The sequence below is a fragment of the Anoplophora glabripennis genome, unplaced genomic scaffold (genome assembly GCF_000390285.2).
Source record: "Anoplophora glabripennis isolate ALB-LARVAE unplaced genomic scaffold, Agla_2.0 scaffold552, whole genome shotgun sequence".
In the NCBI taxonomy this organism is placed as follows: Eukaryota; Metazoa; Arthropoda; class Insecta; order Coleoptera; family Cerambycidae; genus Anoplophora; species Anoplophora glabripennis.
The window spans coordinates 218,022-239,412 of record NW_019416628.1 but is presented as its reverse complement, the minus strand read 5'-3'; the positions used below and the strand labels follow the sequence as shown (position 1 = coordinate 239,412).

General features: G+C 34.8%; 2 protein-coding genes across 3 annotated transcripts in view; one reads left to right on the top strand and one right to left on the bottom strand.

Annotated features, from left to right (window-relative positions):
• LOC108911021 (cap-specific mRNA (nucleoside-2'-O-)-methyltransferase 2) overlaps positions 1 to 21,391 on the top strand; it is a 28,143-nt gene that overhangs the window by 5,907 nt on the left and 845 nt on the right. The window lies entirely within an intron of this gene.
• Positions 10,655 to 21,391, bottom strand: part of LOC108911022 (protein roadkill) — a 118,932-nt gene continuing 108,195 nt past the window's right edge. For both annotated transcript variants that reach the window (XM_023455120.1, XM_023455119.1), the window contains 6 exons: positions 18,417 to 18,538; positions 18,051 to 18,330; positions 17,812 to 17,989; positions 16,924 to 17,102; positions 16,720 to 16,862; positions 10,655 to 11,100 (listed from right to left, as the gene is read on the bottom strand). In XM_023455120.1, the coding sequence (XP_023310888.1) occupies positions 10,956 to 11,100; positions 16,720 to 16,862; positions 16,924 to 17,102; positions 17,812 to 17,989; positions 18,051 to 18,330; positions 18,417 to 18,538 (1,047 nt within the window). In that variant the 3' untranslated portion in view covers positions 10,655 to 10,955. The remainder of the gene's footprint in view (positions 11,101 to 16,719; positions 16,863 to 16,923; positions 17,103 to 17,811; positions 17,990 to 18,050; positions 18,331 to 18,416; positions 18,539 to 21,391) is intronic.

Here is a 21,391-nt window from a genome sequence, read left to right as displayed (position 1 = left end):
TATTAGGGAGTTTTTGCATAAGGTATTTACGAATACGATAAACGTTAAAAACACGTGACTGAATACCGTATTGACAAATAGCGTGTACTGAATGTTTCCAGTTTTTGCATATCGTGTCGTTTATCCGCAATGGTAAAGCGTGTCCTAACCTCAATTCTGACGGTTATGCTTTCATTTGACACTTTTGCGGTAAAAGGCAGTCGGCAAATGAAAGAAAAATGGATGGATTATTAATCGTACACAAAATTACTATCTTAAATGCACGGTAAACTAATACCGTAATCTGGGTTGGAAATCGGAATACCGTAACGATAAACGCCAACGGTAACTGTCGCACATGCGCAATGCCCTCTCACGTGACTTTATCGTTTACGGTATTCTTAAAACCGATATGCAAAAACTCCCTAATGAACGCTTTTACCCGTCAATCCGAAAGTTAATACTTGTTAATCCTTAACAAACTAAATGTGGCCACTAAGTATTTGCTTGAAACTTGACAGAAAGTCGAGGAGGTGTTTACCGCGCCTGATAAAAAAAAGATAGATATTCAAATGTCAAAATTTATCTTTTTAATATAAATTTTATTAAGATTTTATAAGAATCTTATATATTTTGTAGATCATGTATCGGGATCGCAGAAGCTTGAAAAGGTATTTGCTATGCCAGATAAAAAAAAGAAAGATGTATTCTGGAAGGATCGAAGAGATATTTTGATTCTTAAAATAATAAAAAAAATCCAGTAAACTAATAACGGCCCTGACAAATTCAAATCTACATTCAGTTCCGTTCTAGCCCCACCAGTTTTCGAGATTTTCAATTTTTATTCTCAACACAAAAACCGATCATCCCAGCGTGATTAGCTACCTCAGATGTATAAGGAACCTAAAAATGCTCTTTAATTTTTTGAAAATTTTCTAGCTATTACATCATTGCAATCAATTATTCGTTCATTGAAGTGGAACGTTCATTTGTGTCGATTAACCAATCAAGCTGCCATAAATAGTTCCAAATTCTCATGCCGCCATCTATCGCTCAGACGTTGCACTAAACTGCGGAAGAATTCTTTAGCAGATAGTCAACTGTAACACTCGCGCTCACTGGTAAATTAATTGAACTTTTAATGTATAGATGGCGCCGCCTCCTTTCCCCAATTAACAGAAATGTTTATACAGGGTGTACGTCGGAAACTGATCCGATAAATCTGAAAATTTGGTAACCGAGCGAAGGCAGTAGGGCAAACACAGCTAAAATATTTAGAACTATGGCACTTCCAGTTATACTGTAAGTCGATATTAACTTTTTTTTATTTTAAATTCTATATTGCATTTTTTGGATTCTACATGATATTTAAGGGATACGGCCCAATAGAAAAAAGGGGTATAGCTAGCTGATTGGTTGAATTAAGTGTAGGGTGCTGGGTGGTACAGTCGAAGTTACGTGAATCATCATTAGCCCGCCTAGCTCTAGCTCTCTCGCACACATATGTGAGATTGCCGTTTATACTGGCAAAATGACAGTTGGACAGTCCGATAATTTATAGGTCTACGAACTGCAGTGAAATTTGTCCACAAAAATTTTTTAATCAGTGTTCTAGTTTCCTCTACTTTTTTAATACTTACCTATCTTGGCTCCCTCGATCTGTTGCTTATATCAGAATGAATGAATATAAAATGGGTATGTACAAGAATAAAACAAAATAATGAAAATGCATTTATTCCATGTGCAATAACTTAAAATAATAATGAATGTATGACAATGCTAAGTGAGAGGGAGGAGGGGAATATTTCAACCACCACTGTCAAATCCTCTCGTAACAGTACAGAGTTACAAAAAAAAAATAATAATCAGTACCAAAGGATGACAAAAAAAAGAGATGTTTTAATAGTAATGAATGAGGTAACACGTGTCTTGTACTTGGGTTTCGAAAAACTATCTAGTCGATTGTAATTATTGTATCCCAGGGAGAAGCAAAGGGAGAAAGCACACATCTTACTTTAATTGCACGTGTCGCACCTTTACTTTTTCTATTTAAAAAAAAATTGCTACAACATTTGCAATGAATTCGTTATTATCGTTGGCGGGGGCCTTTAAAAATTGATTGAAAAAAATCGTTTCATTTGCAAATAAGGCTCTCTACCACATAAGATTAAAACGTAACACACAATACAGCTGTTATAGCAATTTTTGCAAAAATAAATAAAAAGTTGTGATTTATAAAAAGGTGTAACAAAGGGCCGACCGATGCCGATATAATGACAGTAACGGTATAAACGAGCGTAGCTAAATTATTTCATTCATGATCTTCAGATTATTATCTGTAATCAAAGCAGCAGATTGGCAGAATTTAAAAACCAATCGACTGCTCTGATTTTAGGTTATATTGCGGTCATAGTGAGGGAAAGAATTCGGTGCATAGATATTGGCCGATTCCTTTTATACGGGGTGTTTCAGAAAGACCTCCCGTAAATTCAGGGGGTGACAGTACAACAAAAAATAAGAATTTCATAGAGGGCGCTAGATACGCTATATTCCTCTTACATTTTAGGTTCTAATTTTTTTAAGGTTAGATTTTTTATCATTTGGGCTCCAATTTCTAATGTACAATTTTATTTTCTAAAAATCTCTCTCTTGTTAGAATTTCCGAATGTGGACGGTTTTCGAGAAAAAAGGCTTTTAATTGAACTCCTTACAGTAAAGAGAATAAGTGACTTTTGTCAAAGTAGGCTTATGTCAAAACTTATTGATGGATGTCTCATAAACAACGCATACATTCTCAGTAATATTTTAAACTCTAATTAACTTTATATCAAAATTTTAATGACCAATTAGTTATTATTAACTTACTTAGTCATTAAAATTTTGATATAAAGTTAATTAGTTTAAAATATTACTGAGAATGTAAGCGTTGTTTATGAGACATCCATCAATAAGTTTTGACATAAGCCTACTTTGACAAAAGTCACTTATTTTCTACACCGTAATATTGTAAGAGTTTAATTAAAAGCCTTTTTTCTCTAAAACCGTCTACAATAGGAAGTTCTAACAAGAGTACATTATTTGTAGAAAATAAAATTGTATTGATATACAATTTTTAATGAAATTGGAGCCCGGATGCTAAAAAACCTAACCTCAAAAAAATTAAAACTTAAAATGTAATACAAATGTAGCATAACTAGCGCTCTCTATAATATACAAAAAATAATTAGACCAGCGTATTTGGTGTCCTTAAAAACCATGAAATACCAAATTTCATAAAAATATTTTGCATCGTTTGGAAATTTTCGTAAAAATTCTATTTAAAAAATTTTAGTTTGTCACTCTGTATCTCGAAAACAAGAGGAGATAGACATATAGTTTTTAAGACAAAAAATCTTTATTTTTTGTCGTACTATCACCCCCTGAATTTACGGGAGGTCTTTCTGAAACACCCTGTATACCGGGTGTTTCAGAGTTGAAGTGACAAAAGGCCTAGGGGAGATTCCGCTGCGCAAAATATGTAAAAAAAAGATTGTATGGACAATGGTCCATGCAAGTGTTTCGTTTCCGAGATACAGGGTGTTAATTTTTTTTAAAGAAATTGAGTTTAAAAAAAAAACGCTTTAGCCGACTTGAATGAAATTTTTACAGTTTATTAAAACAATTATCATACATAAACTGTACCAATCAGATTTGATCCAGAATTTTCAGGGGTGTACCCAGTGAGCGTCATTTTTTTTTTTTTTGTAGAAAAGAATATTGCACCGTAGTTTTTTTGCGATTTTTTTTATGTAATAATCAGATAAACAAACTAAAAATAGTACATTTGAGTCTCTTGACCCTTTTTAGTGTCTCGCTTCGTATTTATTTTATTTCTTTCTACAAAAAAAAAAAAAATTACTTGCTCGCTGAGTCCAGTATGATAATTGTTTTAATGAACCGTAAAAATTTAATTCAAATCGTCTAGTTTTTTTTTTTGACATATTTTGCTGAGCAAAATCTCCCCTAAGCTTTTGACACTTCAATTACATAATAGAGACAACGATCAGCCACTCTCATGAAATTCTTGTTCCCTTTGTTCTTAGCATAAACATCTAGAACAGCAGAATCCGTCTAAATTTTAACATCGCCCAGTTTTGGGATAACTTAGGGCGTCCGTGGCTAGGGGGCAGCGTGATCAACGCCATCAGATCTAAGAACATGTACCTCAAAAAGAGTTACCGAAACTATTACAATAACAATAATAAATAATGTAATTTATCAGATCTGATGGCCTAAAAACGTCGAAATTTGTTACTTATTTCAAAGCTTACTTATTTGGTATAAAAAAAACGATAACGGGTTTTATGGGAGTCGCCATCTAGTGTCTTCGTTCCCAAGTTTTGACTGATTCTTGAACTGCATTATTTATATCGACAAGAATGCCAATAGGTATCCGTATCCGTCGGCCCTTGTAACGGTATTAATCTATTTCCAACAATTTTTTTCCCTAAAAAAAAATCTTATTTTGACTTTTTTAGGAAAAAAAATTTATTTGAATTATCGACGTTCATAATAATGTATAATTAGAATATTTTTCATACAACTGCGGAAAATCTGCCGAAACTAGCATGTATTAAAGTAAGAGAAGGGGAAAGGGCGAGTGTGAAAGTTGGGGCTTATCACAGAACATGTATGGCATGTTTTCGGGTTATGGTGTGGTGCGTAGTTTTCCGGGGAGGGGGCGGGACGGGCGAGAGGAGTGGGCGAAGAAAACCGTCAGTCTGTGGGGTGGGGAGGCCTTTCCGTTGTAGATGCGTCAATAACGATCGGGTAAACTTGTCACAAAATTTTTAATTTCAAATATCTGACCTGCATTATTGTATTATATATCACAAAATTCACAACTAATTATCCAAATGATTAAAACAAAGCATATTACTTCAACTTTTATACAAGACATAAAAAATATGCGCCGTAATAATAAGTCTATATATACGAAAGTTATCTTGATTTTTTTTTTACAAACTTACATAACTTTAAGCCAAATACATGTCCTTAATAAGTAACTTTGGTTCACGTCCATCAAAATGGTAAAAGAGCTTATGAATTTAATAACATCCAATTTTTCTTATTTTACAAAAACTATTTTATTACACGATTTAGAACATCCTCAGCTAATGTGTTTCACAATCTACGTCGAGGACCATGGACTCTCGAACCGAGCACGGGTCCAAGAAACGGTACTTTTAAAAATATTCGATACGTGCGATTCATCAAAAAATATAATACAATTTGGTAATTTCCTCACAAACTTAATAGCGTCATCCATTACATATTTACAACGTCAACCGTACGACGAAACAAGAAAGTAAACTCCCTCATAAGCTCGATTAACACTTGAAACTAAATAATTTTCTAAGATAGCGCTGGGAATTTCATACACCTTCCGAAATGTAGAAAACTAAAATGTCTAGATATGTTCGCAAAGTTCGGATCGAAATTAAAGACGGACATGCGTGACCTAAAAGACAAAAAAGATGTGCCCCAAAAATTGATTTTTACAAATGCGTTGTATCATTGTGAATCGCCCTGTATAAAATTATTTTTATACGGGCATTTTCCATGGATTGTAGGAACCGAAACATTAATATTTAGCTAATCAGGCCCTATAAAGAAATGATCCACAAAAAGATACAAAGGGAAATTAGGGTTAATTTTTTTATATTCCTTTTGTATAATTTTCCCGTCGGAGCTAGTTTGTAAGGTGGAAAATCGTAGCTCAATTTTAATTTTTTAACTTGGAAAATGCAGGAACTTTCTTACCCACAACTGTATGGCAGATTTCACATTAAAATTGTATTTTCGTGTATTTTCTTAATAAAAAAGGTATATTGTTTTGGATCTCTAAGTATGGGTGGGCCAAATTTGACATTTTTGCGAGATTCTTATGTCCCGAGAAGATATAAAAGACGAAGTTAACGAGTAAATGCCACGATGCAGATTTAAAAAAAAAAATTGAATAGAGGAAACTGTATCTTGAAACACTAGTCGTTTTTCGTTTCTTAATTTTGGCCGTTTCCTAGGATGCCCTATAACATTTTGTTCGTGAAAATATTAAACTTTTAGAAAGGTTTTTTGTGATTTTTTTGCATAGAATCTAGTGACGACGGGAAATGATTTTAAAACTTTTTCACAAAATATACAGGGTGTTCCTAAATAAGTGTCACAACGGAAAACTTTAAATTCCTCTTGAAAAGAGAAACATAGGTTTCCTCTTTTAATTGTCGGTGTTGCGAGAAACAACTACTTCAAAGGTTATATGTATATGCCCATACCAGCAAGTATAATTCAATGCTGGTAGGGGCACATAGCCATCGGAGTAGTTGTTTCTCGCAACACTGACAATTAAAACATTGTCTTCGCCCTTTGTACGTGGCAGTCGTACAGGTCGCTTCCTACTGTAGCCATTTCAATGGCACAGTTGGGAGGTAGATCGAAAGATGGAGCCATTTGCGTTCCCGCGTACAATAGGTTTCCTCTTCCGCTTTCCTCTCCGGGCTTTCGTTTTCGAGATACACGGGGTCAAAACTTTTTATCCCCACTTGATTATATTTCTTATGGGGTCACATGAAGAGCGTTGTCTATGAAACCCCTGTCAATACGGTCGAGAACTGACCGCTAGGGTTGAAGCCACAGCGGAACAAATTAGAAATACCCATCAAATTATGAACAACGTTCATAGAAACACGGTCTGACGATGTAATGCGTGCATTTAAGCCAACGGACATAATTTTGAACATTTTGTAAATTTTAGTTGTTAAAGTGATAAAAAATTATTTTTAAGTTAAAATCCTATCTGTTGCTAAATTTCGTTAAAATTGTAAATTATTACTACCTATTTCTTGAATTATAAAACTTTCGAAACGTTAGCAAAATGTTTGATTTTGTTCATAAAAAGCCATTTTTATTTACAGTTTTCCGTTGCGACACTTATTTAGGAACACCCTGTATATTTTTTAAATGAACATCCAATATATCTTCCAATATTTAAAATATGCATTTAAAATTTCCTTTCTAGTTAAAATTGTGCACATTTTACACAAAAAATTTTGTGTGTAGATATAAAGCATAACACGTCATTTGAAACGAAGTTTAAAAGGATATAAAACTGAAGAACTAAAAGTTATAGAAAAATATCGCGTATGCCAGTGGATTGTACGTAAAAAACTGTGTAAAAAAAGTATATACAAAAATTTAGAGGGACGTTGAATAAATTCTCGCTGTTTTCCAGCAGACGACGTTACCAGAACTGCAAGATGCTAACACAGCCGAAGCATGCAGAATTCTTGTCGAGACTTACGACGACCACACTCTGTTGCAAACAACATGCAGAAATTGACGTTGCAAAAATAATGATTTTTTTGATGTTGAAGATAAAATACGTTCTGGCGTACTAAAACAGTTCGAAGATGAAGAAGTGGAGGCCTTACTGCATGAAAACTTACGTCAGATGCTAGTTGATCTTGTAAAATCGTTAGAAGTTGATCATATCACAGGTTTGAAACATTTGAAAGCAGCTATACAACCAGAGAGTGATTTCACAGCATGAAAATGCTTAAATGGAAGTCCTACCCCATCTGCCATATTGCCCCTTCCGTTGGCCTAGCTAAAAAATGGGTCGACTCTTGGATAGCCTCAAGTGTTGTTTTTTCGACGAGGAATTAAAACGTTGCCAGAAAGATGGGAAGAAGTAGTGGCTAGCGATGGACAATACCTTCAGTGTCATGTTTTTTACAATTTTATTTAAAATCACCGTTAATGTTCACAAAAAACAGCAAGAACTTATAAAACTTTGTGATATTTTCTAAAAAATGATCAAAATTGGAAAAAGATCAGTTTTCCTGAAACAAAAATCAAGATACGGTTTTGCGCCAATCAACTTTTCTTGAAAATTGTACTCAACAAAACAATTTTTTTTTCCTATCATGCCGGCAAATAGGAGAAACCCCTCAAAAGCGTCGAATTTAGCTCACTCTGTCCAACCACTGTAGTGGAAATCAAAAACTTTGCAAAACTTTTGTAATAGCACAACATATTTAATAAAATACAAAAAAAAATGTCAACGAGACCTGCTGTAAAATTGCGGGTAAAACGATATTTTTAAGAGGGTTTATACAGGGTATAGCAAAAGTACCGGAACAGCAGAATAACTCGGCGGGAGAGCATTTTAGAGAAAAAATGTTTCAGGATTTCTCCATGGCTATCTGACAGTGACCTTGACATTGACCTTGAAGATCGCTTCAAGGTCAAATGTGATTTTTCAAATGAAACCCTATACTTTTGACCCCAGAAATGAAAACAGCACTCAGAAATGACCTTGAGTGACCCCTCCCTTTTGACCTTGGGGCCTCCACAAGGGCAAACTAACAAAAGTACAGGAACGGCAGAATAATTCGGCGGGAGAGCATTTTAGAGAAAAATGTTAAATACAAAAGTTACAGGATTTCTCTCTGGCTATCCAATGGTGACCTTGACGATCATTTCAAGGTCAAATGTGATTTTTCAAATGGGACCCTATACTTTTGACCCCAGAAATGGAGAGCGGAAAATTTTACGTTCAGATATGACCTTGAGTGACCCCTCCCTTTTGACCTTGGGGCCCCCACAAGGTCAAATTAACAAAAGTACAGGAACAGCAGAATAACTCGGCGGGAGAGCATTTTAGAGAAAAATGTTAAATACAAAATTCAGGATTTCTCCCTGGCTATCCCATGGTGACCTTGACATTAACATTGAGGATCATTTCAAGGTTAAATGTGATTTTTCAAGTTGGACCCTGGACTTTTGACTCCAAAAATGAAATGAGCGGAGAATTTTACGTTCAGATATAACCTTGAGTGACCCCTTCCTTTTGACTTTGGGGCTCCCACAAGGTAACAGAAGTACCGGAATGGCAGAACAACTCGCCGGGAAAGCATTTTAGAGAAAAATGTTGACCTTGAAATGATCTTCAAGGCAAAGGTCAATGTCAAGGCCACCATAGCCAGGGAGAAATCCTGAAATTTTGTATTTAAATTTTTCGGTAAAAGGCTCTCCCGCCGACTTATTCTGCCATTCCGGTACTTTTGCTATACCCTGCACATTTTACTACACAGTTTGTCTAAATATGAATTAATGCACAAATAACGGACTTACCTCCATTCTAACACAGATTTTCTATGAAATGGAGTTAGATTGAAACTCAAATTACCCTTTGCTGTAAAGAAATTTGTAATTTGCCGCTTTTGAATAAGTAAATTACAAATGTCTTTACACCAAAAAGTAATTTGTGTTTCAAACTAACTCCATTCTATAGAAAATCTGCGTTAGAATGGAGGAAAGTCTGTTATTTGTGTAATTAATTCATATTTAGACAAAATGTGTAATAAAATCTATAAAAATGTATTGCTGGTTGGCTATTTGCTATAGAGCCCTCTTAAGACTTTAAACGTAGCATAATAGCATGCTTTAAATCATGCTCCTCAATAACGTTGAGAAGAAAATTTAAAAAATCCGTAAAATTTCCAAGGAACATAAAAAAATTTACTACCAACTTAGCTAAATATTACCGTTCCGACCTTACCATCCACAGTCAATTAAGGGTTGTACCATTACTCACGAGTCGCCCTGTACAGACTTAATTTCCCTACCGCATCCTGACATTTCCACTTTAACTACTAATTTATTTACAAAAAGAAAGCTCCGTTTCCAAATTCGTTTGTTACGAGCTGAAATTCGTTATTTACATCAATCTTCCGCCGAGCCGATGCGCCGATCGCGACGGACCCCATCATTTTTTGAGACACACCGTGCGACGAAATGGTCGGACAAAAAAAATAAACACAGAAATCGACTACCTGCATTGTACACGAAATCAAACTAAATCCCATCTCGGCAACGCCGATAACATGGGTCTGCCCTTCTTTTTGATCTTAACTTATCCTGGAGAGATCAATAAAAGTACAACACTAAACTTAAGTTATGAAAAAAAAAATAATAATAAAGAGGTCGACGAAAGTCCCTCGATAGGAACCAACTGTGGTCATTTATATCACAATTCTGTTTACGTTTCGGCGGTACAGTGAGCCCGCTCCGGTTTTCGCACGCAAAAATATTCCAAACAATCCGCGGTTGGGGGTTGGGGGGTGGCAATGGGGGTAATATTTTGCCGTTTATCAAAAAGGGGCGCGACATCGAGGAGATATGTGCGTTTACATCTCCTCGTGAATGAGGCGTTTCGTCTCCCATTCGGTCTTCAACACGTCCGATTTTTCGCGGAACTCATTTGTTTCTCGTGCGCACCCAGGTGTTTTTTTGACATTCCGCAAACGGACGAAACGCCCCGTAGACAACCAAAGGTTCTGTTTCTTTCTCTGACAGGTAATTTGAATCGACGCCAAATAAAAATTTACCCAAAACGACAAACGCCGGGAGGCGGGCGTTTGCAAGCAATTACATCGCAGAAAAGACCTGTGTTTAAAAAGTTACGTACGGTACGTTGAGGTAGTTACGTTGATCACCTTCCATACACCCTCGGGTGTTCGCCGTCCACGAAAAAAAAATTGTATTTTCGACACAATTCAAAACACAAACGAACAAAGCCTTCGGAACCGGAAATTCCGTCCAACGTTTTCAAAATTTTAAATTCCCGCTTCCGAAGGACTTCTTCGCAAAAAAAATCACGCGTGTTAATTTTCGCTCCGCAGAAAATAAAACCGCAAACTTCTCCAAAGACAAATGAGAGCCACTCTCAATTTTTTTTTGTTTGTTTTTCCAAGAACAAAATAAGTTAGAAGTCCAGACTCACTGCACCATAACAAAACTTATTACAAAGTAAGGTTACATAACAAAAAGAAAAAAAAAAAACGTTAAGACGCCTACATACTAAAAACAGCACTCTTTGAGGGTCTCTTGAACACATTAAAGCAGTCAATTCAGTTCGGTTGGTTTCACAAACTTCAGCTTTGCTTGACGCGTTTCCTGGGGGGGCCTATGGGGGGTATCTGTTGGGTGGCTAGGGCGCGGAATGCCTCTGCTATCAGGTGGGGGTGCGTCTGGATCATGGACTTCCAGCCAGGGGTGTCCATCACGTCCGTGGCATGGCTGGAGTAGAAAAAACAAATTAAAAAAAAAAAATTATATGAAACGAACAATTTTCCTTTGCAAAATTTAAAACTAAATAAATATTAGAGTTATAGTTAGACTTTTAAAATGCACTTTAATACTTGTGTACGCCACCACTGTAATCATGTATTACAAATAGATGGATTGTAGGCAACCTACAGTACGTGTGAAGGAAGATAGTGTGGGTCGACGGAGACAAAGCGAAAGGCATCAGTTGTTGTTTCACATTTTGAGACGTTTAACAACAGACTATTTTTGTGTATTTCATTCATCATTATTGATTACTGCTTCAGTTTTTTGCTAGGTTACTTCTTAAGTACTGTTTGTGTGGCGAATACCCACTCAACAAAGCAACTCGCGGCAAATGGTGTGGAATTGTGCAAGCGCTGCGACTAAAGCGGTTACGCTACCTTCTTCAGTGGCGGGGTGCAAAATTGACAAGAAAAAGGTTAAAAAAACCAGTTTTTACGAGGAAATTTGAAAAAATAAATTATTGTTGCGTGTTTCTAAAGGTCAAAGGAAGCCTGTGCATAAATATGAGCAAATTTGGTAAAAAAAAGATAGCTTAACTGTAACAAAATTTGTGGCATATTAAAAAAAAAAAGTAAATTTTGGGGTAAATCTGTTAATATCGAATTTTCGAGAGCGTTGCAGGAACTTGTAACACTATTTTGATAAGTAGAATTATCTGATAATTTCCAATCCAACTGTAAATTTGAATGTATTTCTTCGCTGGAAGCCATCAACAAACTATTTATTTTTGTGCATTTCATTTACTATTATTGATTACTGCTTGAGTTTTTTGCTAGGTTACTTGTTAACCACTGTTTGTCTGGCAAACACCGACTTAACAAAAGTAATTTGCAGCGAATACGATGGAATTGTACATGTGCTGCGACTAAAGTGGTTAAACTAGCTTCTTCAGCAGTGGGGTACGAATTTTACAAAAGGTTTAAAAATAAGTGATTGCCCGTTTTTTCACAATTCACAGAGAAATAAAGAAAATAGATAAAAATATGTTTTTGGTCTCAAATTACTCGTAATTACTGAAATAAGCATGTTGAATTAGAAAATCCACCCTGAAGCGCGTTCAGGGGGTGGAATCATTCCTAAAAATAGAGAATATCAGAAATAATTGTAAAAATTCCAAAAAGAAATATATATATTAAGTTAATTCACATGCTAATAGTTTTTATATCAATTGGACAATTGGTAATATTCAAATTCTTCATTTTTAGCAATTTTTCAACCCCTAAGTAGGGGTGATTTTTAACATTTTCATACTAAACGCTATGCTCATTTCAGTTATTTACAAGTAATATGCGACCAAAAACACACGTTTATGTATTTTTTTTAATTCTCTGCGAATTGTGAAAAAACGGGCGAAAATCACAGGTTTTTTGCACACTCTTTAGTTTATATGACGGAATTTGAAAAAATTAACTATTGATATGTATTTCTAAAGGTCAAAGGTAGCCAATTGACCCCTACTCAAAGTTACGCCCTGTATATGTCATATTTTAAATGTACTCAATGCCTCTGTATAATATTTTATGCAGGATGTTTAAACTGGAGGATTTTTAATGGTAGACAGGATGCATTCATAATAAACATTGTCAATATTCAAAATATTTAAAACTTATTGGGAACTTCTGGAACCATCCCCTACTCACGTACTACATGAAAAAAGGTGAATAGTTATAGCCGTACACGTGTCAATCACTTGTTTTGCCCTATTTCTGAATTAAACAGAAAAATTGCTGGGTAATCGTCATCATAGTTTTAATACAGAAACATATTTATTGGGAAAATTATTAATGAACAAATATTTGCAGTACGTCAGCGGTTCTGAAAAAGTTTTTATCATGTCAATGTGTCAATCAAAGTATTTCTGCCAATCGAATTTTCTCCATTTAAAATTACCTTTAAAAATTTTAAAGACCACTTATATTCATTATCAATTGAAAATCAAGTCAATAAACATTAAAAATTATAAAATATGCTATTTTTTTAATTTACTGAGATTACTGTGAGCGTTTCTAATAATTTTGTTCCTCCACAATTATTTTTTTTCTTTTGGGAGATAACCTTACACTCCTCTTATTTTGGATAAATCTATTACTGTCAACCAATGTATTTAAACCTTTGTAATTACTTTTAATAGAATGCGGACCTAACTTTTCAAAATTATCACGTTGACCAACATGCACGCCGCCATTAAATTAGCACAACGCAAACATTTACTTTATTAAATGGCAAAAAACAAAGTTATCTCTCCATTGCCGCAAATAATAAATTTGCAACGTGCCCGCTATCAAAACTCAACAGATATCACGGCCAAGGCGACCTTATCTTTACGCTTCCATAAATCCTCCATTTTTACAACCCAAATTTAAATTGATCGGCATTAAATAAAAAAAAACAGTGCGTCACGGAACAGCGCTAATTACGCAAAGTAATAAATATTTTACGGCGCGTAATTGCACACAAGCTTGCAGTTCCCTCGAATTTACGATGTGGCTTCTCGAACAAAGGATATTACTTTATCGGACGGGGTCATAATCACAGACGACCCAGAGTTGTAATTAAAAAAAATTAAAGAAAGGAAACGGGCGATTAATACGCATAATAAAGGAACCAAAACATAATTAAGGCGTCGAAAAAGTCTTAACGAGAACCTGATTTATTTCAGAGGTAATTACTGGACGATAAAGCCCGGCGGATTGCAAAATCGATACGTTATTAATCACATCGCCCGCTAATTTATGTAAAATTGCAACATGCAATTTATCTTGACCTTCACGATTCCTAAAACGAAATTAGCATGTTTTTTTTCGTCCGTTATCTAATCTCGGCATAGATATAATAAATAAACAGATGACGTTCTCGGTTTCATCTTTTCATGTAGCTGGTGTAACCACAACACACAACAGATTGGAGTTCGATTTGAAGAAAAAGTATTTTGTTTGTAACTGATCACGCAAACCTTGAACAAGACGTAGAGTGAGAATGAAATCAATGTCTATTTAATTGCTGCGCGTTAGAAAGCATTCACAGGCCACAATAAGATTAGAATTTTGAGGTCTCAGTGTGCGAGTGAAAATATACCACACTTTCACTTCAGATTTCGTAACTGCCCACAATACAGGACGTCTCTGATCGATTGGAACAGATTTCATTTCCCTCAATTCCTCGAGGTCTCCCAAAAAATAAAAAAAAAGTGAACGATAATTTAAATTTTGAGCAAAAAAATTTTAGGGGTGATGCTTTAGTCATATAAAAATGGTACAAGCTCATATACACTTTCATAATTTTTTTTAATCGGTAGAAAAATGACCAGAAATCATTAAATTAATATCAATTAGGAAACTTTTTCAAAAAGATCTTGTTCCAAATCGATAAGTTATCATTATTGACAAAAAAGCATTTAAAAGTTTTACGATCACATTTTTCAGTGAAATATTTAGAGTAAGGGGTTTCCTTCACCAGTTTTTTAATAAGCGATATTGACAGAAATAATGACTCTATGAAGACTAGCACTGAACTTCACCAGCAATATCAGCTGGGATAAATTTGTCAGCCAAACACACCGGACATATACCGGTTTGAGACTTATACCGATAGGTGTGACAATCGATGAACAATCCAGCTACCTAGATTCCTTCGATATAGGAAACGACTAAGTACAAACAAAAGATATAACTGAGAGCTACATCTAGTAGCCAATGCTACCAACTGTTTAAGACCTGCAAAGCCGAAAAAAAATGTCAGAAAGCCACCTTTATCGTAGATTTAGCTCTCATTTACGTCTTTTATTTGGATTTTCATGGATTTAGAGAATCTAAGGATCCGGATCGTCTGAAGGTTGTCGCACCTAAGGCCTACTGATGAGGGTTAACAAATCCGAAACTGGTATATGTCTGACGAGTTCGACTGACGAGTGATCCTACATGTATTTAATAATATTGCTGATAGCGTAGTTGTTCCCAGCTATATAATCACTTAAAACTTTGCTTTCGTCATCACAGGGGTGACACTGGTCATGTTTTCGTAATATGTGTTATACAGGTCGCTTTCTGTCATTTTTTGGACTCTTTGTGGGTCTCAAGCAGAGTTGGTAGCATTGGGCACTAGACGTAGCCCTCAGTTACATGTTTTATTTGATTTTTTAATAATCGTTTTTCGTTAATATTAATTTGTATCAATAGCAACAGTTTTAGTGGGATAAGTTCAATAATAAGTTAAAAAAAGACAATTTTTAATTTGTTTCCCACGTTTCGATGTTGTATACCATCTTCAGGGCTCTAAATTTAATGTGTCTTTTATTAAAACTACAATTATGAACATTCAGACGATAATAACTAAATATTCTTTGTATTATTCAGCTAAAATATTGAAATATTTAATAATATAAACTTGCGTGAGAAAAACATATCCGTTATCTTCAAAATGTACTAAATTTTAAATTTAACAATACACACTAAATTTTGGGCACTGAAGATGGTGTAAAATATCACCGAAACGTTGCAATGAGTTAAAAATTGTTTTTTTTTTCTAAATTAGTGTTGATCTTTATCCCAATGAATCACTATTAAAAAAAAATTTACATAATTTTAGAGAAATCTCAAACCAATCAATTTTCTCAGTAATAAGGAGCTTTTACGTCATACGAATCTGAAATTCTTTTTTTTTTTAATCAAATAGTCGAGTTTTAATTTTTTAAAATGTACTTTAATACTTGTGTACGCTGCCACTCTTAATATCCATGTATTACAAATACATGAATTGTAGGCAACCTACAGTGCGTGCGAAGGGAGATAATGTGGGTCAACGATGACAAAGCGAAGGGAGGCAGTTGTTCCCCATTTGGAGACAGTACATCCAACTGTGAATGTAAATGTTTTTTGTCGCTTGAAGTCATCAACAGACTATTTATTTTTGTTTATTTCATTTATAATTATCGATTACTGCTTCAGTTTTTTGCTAGGTTACTTGGCGAACACCCACGCAACAAAAGTAACTCAGTGAATGGAGTGGAATTGTGCATGCGATGCGACTAAAGCGGTTACGCTAGCTTCTTCAGTGGCGGGGTACAAAAATTTCAAAAAAAAAGGTTAAAAAAAATTAAGTTTTGTCGGAATTTGAAAAAATAAATTATTGATACGTGTTTCTAAAGGTCAAAGAAAGCCTCTGCATAAATATGAGTAAATTTGAAAAAAAATAGCTGAACTGTAATAAAAGCTGTGACATATTAAAGTAAATTTGGGGTAACTGTTAATATCGAGTTCTCGAAAGTGTTGCAGGAACTTGTACAATTATTTTTATAAACAGAATTACCCAATAATTTTTTTTCTAAATTTCCAAAATTAAATAATTAATTGTAAGGAAAAAACTCTCAAATTAAATAAGGAAAGACCACAGAGCTAAAAGTCCAACTAAACAAGATGACACGAATAAAAACAACTCAGAATCGGCCCCAATATAGCTCCTTGCGGCACCTCCGAAGGTATTTTCAATTCTCCCGTTTCTGGCCGATGTATAACAATTTTTTTAAATAATCAGGTAAAAGAAACATAAAAATAAACGATTTCGACTTACGTGTTTATAAAATCTATGGCCTGCGCCTTGAGCTGATCGGCGCTGTGCAAGTCAGCCAGGATGAGGATCTCCGCAGCGTTATCTATCGATAAATTTGTACATAGAGCCTCCTCGCACATCACCTTCAGCCTCTCCAGAGCGTACTAAAAGGAAAAATTGAAAAATTAGATACGGAACCTACGGGTACGATAATATCGAACGTACCTTATCAGCGGCGGCCAACAAGTCGTCAGCCATTTTCTCCAGGTTCGACGCCTTCCCCGTGTAGATAAACCTCAGCATCTCTCGTAATACTTCGTGGTCCACGTCCGTTATGTCTACCCTATTGTGCTTCCTCTCCTCCATTTCGTGCTCGAACATGGCTTGGAATACTGGACTTCGTGCTAAAAAAAATACATACAAATTAAATGTGCCGCAATAGCAAAAGTTGGTACGGCTCAAAAAATTCCCCTACACCCCGCTACAAATTAATATATATTCAAAAAAAAAGTAAGTTTCGGAATAATTTCTGGAAATTAACTAAACTTTTGCTGGTTAAATTAAAACTATTCAAAAATTGTGCAAAAATTACTGATTTTTTTTCAATATTGTTGTAATTTATCAAAAACTACTTGTTTTGGGAAGAAGTACAAACGTCGCCACCTGTTCACCAAATTTGTTGTGCCCCCTTACGCCATTCTCAAAAAAAAGCCTGCTATAGGTAGTGGGATTCCGTTACGATTTGTAACACAATCATAGATAAATATTTACTTGTCGGGTGTTAGAAAATCCTCGATATTGAAGAAAATATGTTGTTAAACCTGGCAATTACTGTTAAATATCGCTAGAAACAATTTTTTCAACTCGTAATTATAAAAAAATACCATTCTATTTTTGGAACATTACCTAAGATCTTTTATCAATTGTTAAGATTAAGCGACTTAAATTGAAACATTTCGCACAAGGTTAACGTAAACACCAGTCTAAAAAAAATTACAAATATCACTTCTATGCCCCTAAATAACTACTCACTCAAAACTGTTTCACGTCATATTTTTTTACAAATAACATGTGTATTGTGTAAGCCAACAAAGTTTAAATAACGGTACCTACCTGCAAGTATTGCTTTGTGAGCCTGAAACTCTCTCCCTGCCACTGACAGCGTTACGTCGCTAAACTTTTGATTTTCGAAGAGGAGACCTAAATCGTCAGACAACCGACACTCGGGGACCTTAAACTGTATCGTGTTCGACTGTCCTGAAATATTTACACTATCTGCGACGACACTAACCTATAAATACACAAAACTTAATAATACTATCGCTATTAGGAATAAAGCGAAAATACTGTACCTCACAAAATATCGTTAGTTTGTCGTCTGGAAGAAGTCCATTGGCTTCGTCTAACAAGAAGTCCCTCCTAATGAATTTCTTAAAGCCCCAATCTTTTCCCTGGACAAATCTGTACGCCCTTTGGCTCTCCATCGCTTTCGTTTCCTCGCGTTTTGCATTTAATATACTAAATTTAAATTTGGCTCTAACTTCACTTTTATTGCACGACACTAATAACAAATACAACGAGAGATAGTCTTTGCTTTCCTCGTCTAATCCTTTTGGGTTCACTCTTAAACACCTAGAATTAAAATCAATTGAAATCGTTTTAGAAAATGACAAAATTATTTTGCGCAACATAACCTCAAATATTCAAAGTTGACTTACCATTTTAATTTGTCATTGGCTCCTGCCGAAAAAGTGGAGGATTTCAAAACTTCACCCATTTCTTCCCGGCAAAAACTAAAGTTGTTTATAGTCCACATGTAACTGAATTTGACTACTTTAACCTGCAAAAGACATAATGTTAAAGCATCAATTTAAATTTCGACGGTTTTGCATACTTTTTTGCGCATGAATAGATAACCGCCTGTAATTGAATAGTTCGAGTACGTGCTAAGAAACGATTTGAATCTTTCCATGATATCAACAATTTAGATAATAAATTCTATAAAATGCACTTAAACTAGTTGTTGAACCCAAAACTACAAGTCAAAATTTTACTGAAGCGTCATTTTATTCTTGCCACATAGCATTTGTTTCCCATTTCAAGGGTAAGCTGATCCATTTAAACCTGTACATGCAAAACTCGCGAAAAAATAAAGTGGTTCGAACAGTATTAAACTATCCGATAAACACTTAACTAAAGTATTGGATATCATGGGAAACATGTATACACGTGGACACGCAATATTTATAATTTTCTTGACCTTATCATGTGCAAATTGCTGGATTTAAAAATATACGTAACCATAAAAAATAAATCAAACAAACACTTACTGAAGTTATCAGACATTTTTTTTTCGTTTCGTCGATCTGGAACGGTTTGGAACATTGAAAACGACCGTACAAATACGTTAATAAATATTAGGATCACAGATCTGTTTTTATTTGTTAAATAAAGCTAACACCAGCTTATGTTTGCGCGTAATAATAATGTAAATATGATTAGAATTAAAATAAAAGTGCAGGAATTAAATTAATTACTAAAATTAGAATTATGCGTTATTTCAAGAGTGTTTACTTTTTCAAATATTCTGTTTTTTTACGTGTCTTTTAATTTATTTATTTTATTGGAAAACAAAGATCTATTGACAAGAACATATAAATGGAATAAAGGACATCTAAAAATCAGTTTTTCAGTGGATTTTGGACAGATACTTTAAATTGCAAATTTAGTTTTTCGGGCACGAGTTGGACCATTTTGAATGATTTTTTGATGGCCGGTTAGCGACCTGTGGATGGAAAATACTGGCAACACTTTTACATATTTACTTTTACGATAAAATCCTGTTTACTACTATTACACGTGATCAATCACGACCGACCCCTCTGTACCATGAGAACAGAATAAATACGGAAATATTTAAGATTTAGAGAGAACGAAGGTAGGCAAATCTTGAAATCTCATAAAGAAATCGCTTGCACAATGCGCCACTTTCGACTCTCGTAGAAAATTTAAAAAAAAGGGGTCATCCTACGAGCTTGCGCGACGCGGTGAAAGCCGCGAGTCAAACAATGGGTTTTAGGGTCCCACCAAGGACGAGCCGGGCAAGGATGGCTGGCTTTTCGTAACTCTCGCTCTTCGATGCAACGATCCGCTTGTGGACGACCTCATTCGCAAATCTCGGGAAGTTAGGACGGTGGGTCTTCAACCTACAGAAGGTTTCAATTCTTTACTATCGAAATGCTGGGCTGGGGGCTGCCTGCCTTCGGATTCGAATTTATAAACGAACAAAGTAAGGATACCTGCGCCAGGAGCGTAGCTGCAGGGGCATCGGCAGGGTACCGTTGCTCTTTATGTCCTGGGAGAAAATCGTTAAAAAACCCTGATATAGACATTTATCACACGCTAGATAATTTGTTTCCGGTTTTAGATACTGGTAGCGTTATTCCTCGTCACCATCACAAAATCCTGTACAGGTTGAAGAGCAACAGGTTTTTTTTTATTTTCATATCTGAGGTTCTGAAGATTAACTTACAACTTTTAATTATTATTATTACACCGCCAATCCTTTGGAAGACGTCCCTAGTACAGTCATTGAAGCAAAAAATCAGCTGAAACCTCCGAATTCTGTGAAATCCATGCAGGATTTGCATGAAAATTTAGAATAAGGCTCATCTTAGGCTCAAGTTCAAAAGTGACATAAGCCCGATTGGCGATTTCTGTTTTTTTTTTTAGTGTTAAAAACTACACCTAAGTGAAAAAAATGAAAAAATTAAGTTTTAAGCATTTTATTGATACAAATCTTGTTCAAGCACAAAGATTAAATAATGTTCCATGTTTTCGAACATGTTTTATGACATATTTGATCTTTTCGACCCTTTATTAAACTCTTAAAAACTACCCCTATGCAAAAATTTATAAAAAATTACTTTTTAAAGATTTGGAATGATTAAATCGTGCAATTATTTAAAATAAAAGTTACCATATAGCTAATAAAAGAATTTTTCCCTTTCAACCCCTAAAAACCACCCCTGGATTTGACAAAAATGATAAAAAATTACGTTTTAAAAGCTTGGAATGCTTTAACGGTACAATTATTTGAAATAAAAATTCCCTCATTACTTATGAAAGAATTTGTATCTCGTAACACATTTCAACCCTTATAAATCACCCCTGTGCTAAAATAATGATAAAAAATTACGTTTTAAATCTTCGAATGCTATAATTGTGCAATAATTTAAAATAAAAATTCCCTTATATTGTTTATGAAATAATATGCCATTCTTTCCAGCGTTATTTTTGAAAAAAAAAAAAATCACCTCCGAGAAGGGGTGCGAACCCCCAAAACAGGGTGGAAGCGTCAATCGGCGCAATGTCACTAATGTTCATTGACCTTTTCTCTAACTATCTGCCAAATTTCAAGTCGATCGGTTCAGTTTCAAAGAATTCAGAGGTGAAAAGCTCAATCACTGTACTACTTATTTCGTCAACATTTAAACAATGCACTCTCACTTTTACAGACAGAAATCGCATAAAAAATCAAAATCTTCCATTTCCCTTAGTTATAAACAGGTTGCTCATCAAAATAAATACTCACTGGCAACACAAGATCTTAATACAGCTACGGACAAAAAAAGGTTTCCGATGTACTTACAACCTTTAAAGGGCTTAAAGAACGAAACTAATAAAACCCTGT